At 34.8% G+C, this 10,938-nt stretch overlaps 1 protein-coding gene across 2 annotated transcripts; it reads right to left on the bottom strand.

Annotated features, from left to right (window-relative positions):
• Positions 1–8,460, bottom strand: LOC132294149 (uncharacterized). 2 transcript variants are annotated; one of them, XM_059791903.1, is made up of 9 exons: positions 8,177–8,454; positions 7,587–7,667; positions 5,283–5,403; positions 5,078–5,172; positions 3,815–3,886; positions 1,951–2,199; positions 1,692–1,800; positions 1,130–1,316; positions 177–467 (listed from the first exon to the last, which is right to left on the bottom strand). In XM_059791903.1, the coding sequence occupies exons 1-9, from the start codon at positions 8,198–8,200 to the stop codon at positions 383–385; spliced, it is 1,023 nt and encodes a 340-aa protein (XP_059647886.1). In that variant the 5' UTR covers positions 8,201–8,454; the 3' UTR covers positions 177–382. The 2 variants fall into 2 exon arrangements, with proteins under 2 accessions (XP_059647885.1, XP_059647886.1); XM_059791902.1 differs by lacking the exon at positions 1,130–1,316 and having other exon boundaries at positions 1–467; positions 8,177–8,460.
• Positions 8,461–10,938: the final 2,478 nt, after the last annotated feature.

The raw sequence follows: 10,938 nt of genomic DNA, 5'->3' as shown, positions 1-10,938 counted from the left end.
TACGGAATTAGAAATTTTGACTACAATTGGTCCATCCGACTTTTTACTTGTAGCTACTTTATTGGCTAGAGATAAATAATTACAAAGTAACCCGATTTAACAAAAAAAATTTGCCTGCATCGTGATATTCCGCATTCATTTTCAAACGAAAGTGAAAAACAACAGCAGAGAGGGGGTATCGAGCAAGAAAGCATATGTAACATTTCTGTTTTCAGAGACATGAAAATTCTTTGTAGCAAAAGTCTCAACTTGTATGTCTGGCAATAAACCAGCCCCAGTTTCACACAAGGGAGTGGCTGCTGAGCAGAAGCAAGAAGGGACCAGAATGTCCGGAAAACATGTACCACAACAGGTGCCACCATCACAATCTGTACAAGATTGATCACTGCTGCTCCTCATCAGGCTCCTCACCAAAACCACGTTGTGCAAGTCTGTAATACAGAATACCCATTGTAGCCATGCATGCCCTGCACGTAATAATGGAATATTTGCATTAGTTAAGATATAGATTTCTGTTTAACTGGAAATAGGGGTCATTGCTTAGTGCATTGGTAAAATACGGCGGCTGTCAAACTTGAGAACTCAGGCCCGAACCCTAAATAAAGCCACTTAGTGCGAAGAATGCCAAGGTTTAGGTTTGTATCCAGTCAAACCCCTCCCAGCACCCTTGGTTATGGGGGGCCACAATGTATGAACCCTTTTCATTTGCCAGAAAAATAGAAGTGATAATAGACTCAATAGTTGCACCAAGTTCTACAGAGGAAATATCTTCATTTTAATTGATTTCATCTTTATCTCTTTAAAGAAGAAATTTATAAAATTGCCGCAGAAAGAATTTTCAGCCGTTCTGTAACCTCAGTGTCATTGAATGAGAGAATTTTACACTACAACACATTTGGCCTGGTTCCCCATATGAACAACAGTATGGGTAATAATGCAACTTTCGTGCATATACTAAAGCAAATCCCTGCAAGACCAATCACTGATCACAAAACATTCATTTGTAACTTTTCTAATTCTTTTTTCATTAGCACACCTTTTTCACCTTATATTTTAGTTCCCTTATCTGGAAAAGAACGTGGGTAACAAGGCAATAGGGGGATCAGGAAAGGAGATCAGCAAACATTACATGATTGCTATGATGAGAAGGATTTTTCTTGGATCCATCCTTGAAGATCTCTGATGCCGTGAGCGACCTTCTGGGACATCTTCTGCATGTGATGCATCTTTTCGTGGTGGTGCAGTCACTGGAAGAATTGGCAATGTACTCGACAAGAAAGGTAGCAATGCCCTAAGAAACTTATGGCGGAAGGGACCTGCAGTTAAGAGCCTCACTAATTGATTCCAAAATGTTCCATAAAGGTGTTCCATGAAATAACATGGCATGCATGAAGTAAAATGAAATGAGAATGCAAATCAAATGAACGTAAAAACATCTTCTTCATAACAGTTTGAGAAATGCCTTAATGACTACTGTTTGGTGGCGTGTATGGTACTGAGTAAAATGCTTGAGGACTACAATACAGTTTTGATCGGAATCGGGGTAACTTTTTTATTTTTAAATTTTATTTTTATGATAAGTAGAAGAATCGGGGTAACATCAAGAAAATAAATTCAGAAGTTTGCCAACAAGAAAATCTTGTAACCGAGAAAATAACAATTCAAAATTAACATAGACAAATTCTACTCACCCCTTTTTGTATATTTTTTCTGATTCCCGTCTTCATCATCCGCAAAATATGAAATTTCAGAGTTTTGCTTGTCAACTTGGAATGCGTTCTTTCGTGTAGTAGCCCCAGGCTGCGTTTTTGTTTTAAGAAGATAAGTTTATACGAGACAGCAAATTCAGTAAAGTACAGCAAATTCAGTAAAGTACATCAGATAGATGCCCATATACAGATGCATGTCCAGGGAAAAACAAAATAAACGATTAATGCAAGATCTTCTTACACCAGAAGGGCTTGTGCTTTTCATGAAATTGGAATCATGATTGGATAGGGATGGACTCGCAGAACTGGGACCATCTATCTCCACAATATCTGTGACTGAAGATTTAGTAGAACCTATTCCAGCTGTAGCCAAGTATCCTTCAGCATCTTTGGCTACAGATGTATGAATCAGTGGATTTGAGGCAAAAGCAGGAGGAGGTCCACGGGATTCAGTTGGATGATTTCCCAACAAGTTCTTCTCCAGACCAGTCTGCATAACAACAACATAGAGATCCAAAATCATACATCACAAGGAGATTAGAAAGACAAGTGACTCTAGCTATCATGTACAATACATAAGAACACCAATGCAACATTATATAATGTTGGACTTATTATAATGAAAAGCTAAGTACAAACAACTTGGCCTGAGATAGCTCTCGGCCAGCATGCTTCCTTTGATAAAGATAAAACAGGGAACTGCGTGAAAATTGAAAAGCACAGGCGGAAACTTAGATATTCATTGCGTTATACCCCATGTTACATGGACTCGGGTGTATGTGTGTCGGGTACTAATATGTATCCACACATCGGACGTGTCAAATCTCCAAAACAGATACACATGGACACTTCTAAATATTCATCTTATTTAATATTTTTATTTTTTATCTAAAGTAAAATATTTTTTTCATGCAACATAGTGTTGAATACAGACACTTCACTCATTTTGAACATAGTGTTGAATACAGACACTTCACTCATTTTGAAGTAACAATATAATAAAATTGAATTACTAGATATGTTTTTCAAGTGCATGTCCAACCAAGAGTGTTAGACATCCCATACCCATGTCCAAGTACCGTGTGTCCGACACGGGTAATTCACTAGTTTTGAAGAGTACGTGTAACATAGGTTATACCACCGAAGCTTTGGTTTGGGTGGTATGTCCTCCTTCCCAAAAAGGAGGTTGAGGGTTCAAGCCCCAGTTGGGGCATGTTTGGGTGAGTATATTTGCTAGTTGAAAAATAATATAATATCATTTTGTTATAAGATAAATGCAAAAGAGAACATTTTAACATGAGCATGCATACATTTCAATCCTATGGATTATTTTGTTACATAAATAGTTAACTCAACAACAGAGCCTTGGTGTCAACAATTTGGAGCCAGCTACAAGAATCCTATTTCATCATCCAGTCTATCCAGGACCATAATCTCAGTTGAACCATACACCATTCGTCTTTCCTCATTGCATCAGTGGTTCAATGTGTTCACAATAGTAGCTGTAGGAATCTAAGGATAAAACAACACCATTGATCTTTATGCGACCTTTATGCAATGACCGTATACCATTGATCTTTAATAGATGAAGTGACTATAGGTGGCACTTCACTGCAGTTTTAACTATCTTAGTGCCTCACGAGATTAAAAATTTTCAGCTACTGACAAACATGTTGGCTGGACAACATAATATTGGCAACACACCCACGATACTTCCCCTTGTACCATGTTTCTAATTAACAAAGTTTAGACAATAACTCCTCAGACACATAACTTCCTTCCATACTGAATTCTTGAGACTTCAAAGAGGAAGTATAACTCAAACAGATGTAGGCACCTCTAATTCACCTCAGCTGTACTGTTACTAAAGAGGGAAAATTGAAGAATGAGAATGGCCCTAAGCCTTCATGTATTCATTCAGCCATCAAGTATATAGACAACATCATCTCACAATGATAATGGAACAATATAAGAACCAAAACTTTTAAAATGGAAAAATAGCAAAAAAGATTTGTTATAAACTAAACATAACCAAAACTGATTGTCAAATTGCTGTAGAGTAGCAACTTAACTGCAATAAATATAGGTCCAAGCATGGGCATTACCTGCATAATTGCTTCCTTCAGCTTTGAATGAAGACGGGATCCTGAATCTTTGACAGTTTTTGGAGGCCATATCTGCAGCAACAAAGCACTATCAACGACACAGCCAAAACAAGTTCTAAAGCAATACCATGATCATAAAGAGTACATATTTGGATGCATATAGATTAAAGAAACCTGATTTTCCAAGTAGTTGTTAGAAAGAATTGAAGGCCAATGAATCCAGCATAAAGTCCAAAAGCATAATGTTCTAGAAGGTGCATAAGCATGCAAGACAATGAACTGTTCATTCTTTCTACCAAACCTCATAACACCCACTACAATACCACAGCAATCATCAAGAGTTTGCCACAAACTGTCAACAGGTGAGCTTTCACATTCAGAAACTCAACTCTCATCTAAAGACGAAATACATTCTTTAGACAAGCCTTGCCGAAAAAGGCTTCCAAGTTAGACATAAGGAAACTGACCGGTTGTCTGTGTTAGTCTATCACATACAGTCAAGGGGTGAGCTTTCATATTTTCTGTAGAGTTCATGATTAGCTCACCGCACTACAGTGTTATAAACCAGTTGTCCGTTGTTGGTGTGCTTCTAAGATGGCGAGTTTAAGCCTTTTAAGGTTTCTGAGTTCATCATCGTCCTTGCCTTATTCCCATATGAATGGAGTCTCCATTACTTTCTATTACCAACCATATCACCTACTATATTTAACTTTTTAAAGTCATTCTAATAACTTCATCCCATATTATTGGTCACCCTCTTCGTCTCTTACCTTCTATGGAAATTAAGCTTCCTCTTCTCACCAGTTCTTCTATAGGCCTCTGGTGTATGAGTCCAAACCATCCAAGTCTACTATCTTATTTTCTCGTTGACGAGTGCCACACCCAACTTTTCTCTTACACTTTCATGGTGACCTTATCTCTTCTAGTCACTCCAATAATCCATCTTAGCATTCTCAATTCTGCTACATGAAGGCGCTGTTTTGTTTCTTTTTTAAAGCCCAACACTCTGTTCCAATAAGCAGAGTTGGCCTAATAACGGTTCTATAGAATTTTTCTTTTAACCTAGTGTTATTCTTTTATCACATAAGGCCCAGTCACCACATAATCCAATCAAATTCAGAGGTCATAATATATATATATATAGAGATCAAAATGTGATTTATTTATTTCAGTGTTGAGCAATACAACTTCCTGCAATAGATGTTAATCAAAAGAAGACATAAACAAAAAAATAAATTTGTAACTTCTGGAAATAAATCTCACCGAAATGGAACAGGCAGGACACACATATCCAGCTGGCGCAGTGTGCGGAGGAAAACTTTTAACATGTGAAACCAAGCAATTTGTATGTATAGTATCTAAAATGAGCAATAAAGAAATATAAGTTATGCAGTTGACTTCAACATAATTTCTTCCAGAGAAAAAATATGAATGTAAGAAAGTTTAACTACATTGCAGGATTACATACGCAAGCAACCCAATCTAGTAGTTGAAGAATCAGTCCCCTCTCCAAGTACACCATGACAAAGGCAGCATTTAGGAGGCCAATCATACTCTCCATCTATTACCCATTCTGAGTAAGTACGGACCTATGAAATTGGACAATATCAGTACATATAACCCGAACGCAGTCATAAACAGACACACTCAGAAAGAAATCTCTTGATAAAGTAAAATTCAAAATGTGACAGATAAATATGCACACACAAAGAATATCAACATAGCCAGTCCTACTTATACTAAGAACCTACCACATTAGTAAGACAAACTTCTAGTGCAACGAGACTCCAACAAATAAAGGGAAAAAAATCCAGAAGGAGGGGGTCTTACAATTTTGAAAATAGAGGCAACTTGTTTTTCAAATATATGAATAGTTAGAGTATGAAACCAAAACGAAATTGAGTTTTTCAAGACAAATCCAAACCAACTCAATATTAAAAATCTTTAATTAAAGATAAGTTTGCTCTTCGGATCAGAAAAGAAGACAATGTTGAGATAATCATATGATGCAAATTCATGATGAGCATACATTAGAACCAGAGAAGAATACCACCCGAGTCAGTTGGGTTCAAGACAAGGATGATGATGATGCCGACAATGTGAGAATCTTAAGGCTCCATTTGTTTGGACGTAAAAAAAAAAATTTATTTTCTAGTATTTGGTTGTCGTAAAATATTTACGAAGAAAACGGCCAACTACTTATCAAATATATATATATATATATATATATTTACGAAGAAAAAAAATATTAAATTTAACAAAAATAACTTATCCATCAATTTTCGATAAGTTATTTTACATGCCCAGCCCGATGGACTCAACCTCGACGTAGACCTTTGTCAAACACCGAAAAAGTAAAAATAAAAGAATATTTTACCTGATAAAGGAAAATATATTCCAAAAAAATTATTGTATGTCGAAACAAACGGAGCCTAAATGTAAAAAGGGAGATATTTTTCACACAAAAACAATATAACAGAAATTTTTTTGTTCCTACTAGTATCTATATCAATTTCTCAAAAAAATATATTAACAATATTATAAACATAATTCATCAAAAGCATGCATACAAAAAAAATAAAAAGTTTGATTAGTTGTCAGTAAGTATGATAACTTTCATCAGCTTTGACAGAAATGAATTCTTCGAGCAGTAAAAAAGAATATTCTCTGTAATTATGTAGAAGTAGCACTATTGAATGGAAGCGGTGAAAAACGCCACAGCACTAGGTCAACACTACTATAAACTCACATCTTTTGACCCTTATTGCAATTTTCAGGCTATCCGTGAGAACTTATCAAGCAACCAAGCATGGCCCACAATCAGGTTGCCTTTTGCAGTGCCCATGTTGGTGGCCAACAATTGTACCATTTGACTAGGTGGTTGCCCAAAGGTTATGCCATGAAAGCATGCACGCACAATACAAACACTAAAACATTACAGAGAACATCGAGAGATAACTCTCTTCTCCTTGAGTTAAGGTGTGAATATGCTTTGTCATTATTTATTTATTTATTTATTTTTGGTGACCAAAAGTGTTCCTCACTTGTTTCCTAATGTGTAAATTCACTTGAGAATTAAATCAGCTTATTTTTCAATAAATCGTAAGTTTAATGTGTCGTGCTGTGCTACCAAATGACACTGCATGTCTATATGGCAATAGCTTAAATGACCTCTGAATTTAAAGTGAAAATAAATCAAGCAACCCTAATGCTCAAGAGAAGACACTTGAAATATAAACTGAGTTTATATTAACCTCATAATCTCTACGGATTAAACAAGTGATTACCAGAAACCGCAAGAAAAAATATCAAATCATAGCCTGTCTAAATCTAAGACTCTGCAGTATATGCCGATGATTCCAAGCTCAATAACTTCTCCAGATGCACCAAATCAAATCAAATCAAACCAATATATTATCCAAGATTCATAAATCAAATCAGATCCCAAACAAACCCATTATGACAAAACAAGCACAAGGCTGCAACAAAAACTCAATTCCAAAGTAAGTTACAACATGCAATATGACCAAATACTGCACATAAACATTGACAGGAGTCAGAGGATCTGCACTAAAGTAAACCATGCTATGCCAATTGAAGATTCATATACAAATAAGAATTTGTGTTCAAAACTGAGGTGGCAAAGGCACCGATATATAAGAAAAGCCAGTTACAATTAAAAATATGAGAAGCAACAAGCTAAACTCACGTTCAAATAAAAAGCACACAGTACATCATACAAGAATCAAATAGACAAACTCTAAGATCATACCACGCATATTTGGTGTTCCGGGAAACATATACATTCTCCGCAAACAGGGACCTTGTGCACGAAACAGTATAACTTGGTTGCCTGAAATCCCAAACCACCATATCCATTAGTCTTTAAAGTCAAGAAACATGAGGAAGATAATTAAAGGCAAAGTCTTCTTAATGCCAATTCCAAACTATCAATCATGCGAAACAAGGTGCACAAAAATTAGCTATAAACTGCTACCGTAATGGTCAATAGCAACACCTCATCAAGCTAATCGATGGACTATAATCTAAAACTTCGTATATGCATGTCTTGGATCACCCATTTCTAACTAATCAACTTGATTTAGTGTTGGATGTAGCTAAGAAAACAACAAACGCATTGATGCTACAGTCGAACAGTGAATTGAAATCGAGAATTTCAAATTTTGCTCAGATTTCAAATTGCGAGATCGATCCGATCTAAAACCTCTCGTTAAAGTACTACAACACAATCTGAAAACAAACTGAGCCACAGAATAAATCAAATTGCTATCTAATAAGTCCGTGAATGTGAAAAAAAAAAAAAACAAACAAATGCAAAAAGAGAAGGTGGCAATGAAGTACCTTGCGACATTTGCAGACCACCATCGCATCAACTGGTGTGGGTTACGGAATTGACTCGATCTGAGATTGAAAATTCAGAAGCAATACAGAGAAATCTGAATGTTGATTTGCGGTGATTTCTAGGGTTTTAGGTGAAATAGCAACGAAAGATAAGAGAAATAGATAAATGAAAAACAATGGCGATGTATCAGTCATTAATGTCCCATTCTGCTAACTGGATTTGCTGTGTTCTCTCTTTGTACTTGCATTCCTTTTCCTTATATCTATATATATATAGGAATAGGATCCGTTTCTTTTCGGAGCAGTGATTGCGTTCTGTAGACGGAAGTCATGTGTTCTTTAGATTGATCACCTGAAACCGGGTCGGCCCGAAAGTGTACCGGGTTTTTTCTTTTCTTTTTTTCCTTCTTTTTCGTTTTTTTCCCCAAATAAAGTGTCCAACTTATACAAAATCACACTTATTCATCCAATATTAATTGGATGGTTGCATGTGAATAAAATAAAAGTTCCCTAATTTTTTGTAATTAAAATTTGAAGAACATTTTCCAATTTGTTAGGATTGTAAATATGTCATGAATGGATATGTTTTTAGGAGTTAAAAACATACATTTTTAGGTGTTGAAATAAAATAAAATAAAATAAATAACATATCCTTTGAGGTTTGTGAATATGGCGTGAGTTTGTAATCAATTTTTTTTTGTGATCAAGTTTGATAACACGCTCAAGTTCATGATCACTTCGAATTTTGTTTAAATGAATTGGATTCATTTTTGAGTTGCTAATGATTGATTGATTGGTTACTTCCACCATTCGACATAGGCTTGCCTTTACATACTGTTGCCCAAGAATTGACTTTAGAGGCGGTGAATAGAGTAAATGGCTAATTTTTGCAAATTATAGAAATACAATTTATAATAAACAATATAACCTATTGTGTAATAATCAACATATAAAATCAAGATATGAAAGTAAACATTTTATAGCACAATTGTAAAAAGAGATAAAGGAAGAGAAATTGCAAACTATAACACAGCGATTTTTGCGAGGTTCAGAAACTCCTACTCCTCGGCTCAAGATCCCTCTTGAGACTTTCCAATCCAATATAGTTTCTCCTTACGGGTGGAGAGCAAACTTTTACATAAAGCAAGACCTTGCTTCTTTTCCTTGCTAGGATAACATCCTTATCCTAGGCTTCTTTTGGGTCACACCTGTTAGGATTTATATGCCCTGACATAACAAATTCCTATTTGGATTAAAGTGACATAAGTTCTTGACGTTTCTGAAATATTTATATTTTATACAATTGGTAAATTCAATGTATTATGTTTCGATTCATTATAGAATTGATAATGTCCACTTGATTACAAGAGATATTTATATATGTATGTGATGACAATCAATACATAAATATAAATAGTAATCATAGTCGGTAATTATGGATGGACTCATAATTAATTAAGACTTGAACTGGATCCGGTTGAGATATATTGCGAGAGTCATCGTATGCAATTGCTCCCTATCACCGTCATGGCATTTGACTCTTAAGTATGAGAAAATTATAAACTCTTTTATTAAATAATAATTACTTTGTTTTGTTTGGCGGATTCTTCGGGATCCTTAGACCGACACTTTGGGTAGTTATGTAATTAATAGTTAGAGGGTTATATTTTCAATATTTGCATCATTGCTACTTGTATTTTGTATTGATTATGGTTGATCACAAAGTAAATTCGAAAACCTTCGTATGTTTTTAGACAAAATGATTTATTATATATTTATTTATTTAAATTATTATTTTTGTCAAACAAATTTTTTATTGTGATCGAGCCAGAAATAATCGATAGTACCAAAATAAATATATTAATTAAGTAGTCGGATTGATGGCTTTATTTATCCGATAACTAATTATGTATAGAGGGGTCAAAGTGCAATATTGACTTAGAGGTTATTTATTATTTAATTGGAGTTCAATTAATTTCTTTTAGTGTAGTAGAAATTAATTTATGAATTGATTGAATTGGATCCATGGATCGGGCCAATTATTAATTCATTGTAGCCAATAAAATAATAAGCCCAAAGGATTCTCACTCATAGCCCAACTTGATATTGGAATCATATTAGATTTGAGACATGTGAATTAGAGATTGAGAAGGATTAGTTGTTTCATTTCCTTTACCTTTATGTTGCCTATAAATATACATGGTCTATGTATATTTTAGGGGTGATTTTTAGTAGAAGGAAAAAGGAATATATTTTCTCTCTCTAGAAAATTAAGGTTTATATTTTCATCTAATGGAGGCTCCCACAAGCCTAATTTTCCAAGGTCATTCATGGAGGTTTATGAGTGATTCCTAAAGGCAAAACAATTACCAAGAAGATGGAGATTCAAAGAGAAGGCATCTTGTTAAGGGATCTACAATAAGTGGGAACATTCACTTTATAGGAAAGATTTAAAGGTTTACTCAGACATTTGATGTAAGTATTCAATCCATTAATTGAATGATACATCATATTTTTATTTTTTCATCAAACTTGTCTCTCTGTGATGAATCAAGATCTATGAATCAAAATCTTTCGAAAAGTTTTTAAAACTTGCACGTTTCACAACAACACCAACCCTTACAAGTTAGTAGAAAAGATTGTAATTGAAATATAAGATTGAATCTCTCTCTTAAGATAAATATACAAGTGCAAGCTCACAAGAAATATCTCTCAAAGATTGATGTACAAACTTTAGCTCTCGACTAGAGTATATATGAATA

This window comes from Cornus florida, unplaced genomic scaffold, assembly GCF_030987335.1.
Source record: "Cornus florida cultivar Cherokee Brave unplaced genomic scaffold, ASM3098733v1 CherokeeBrave_3.0.0_Hap2_Chr02, whole genome shotgun sequence".
NCBI lineage: Eukaryota > Viridiplantae > Streptophyta > Magnoliopsida > Cornales > Cornaceae > Cornus > Cornus florida.
This window is presented reverse-complemented; position numbering and strand designations above follow the sequence as displayed.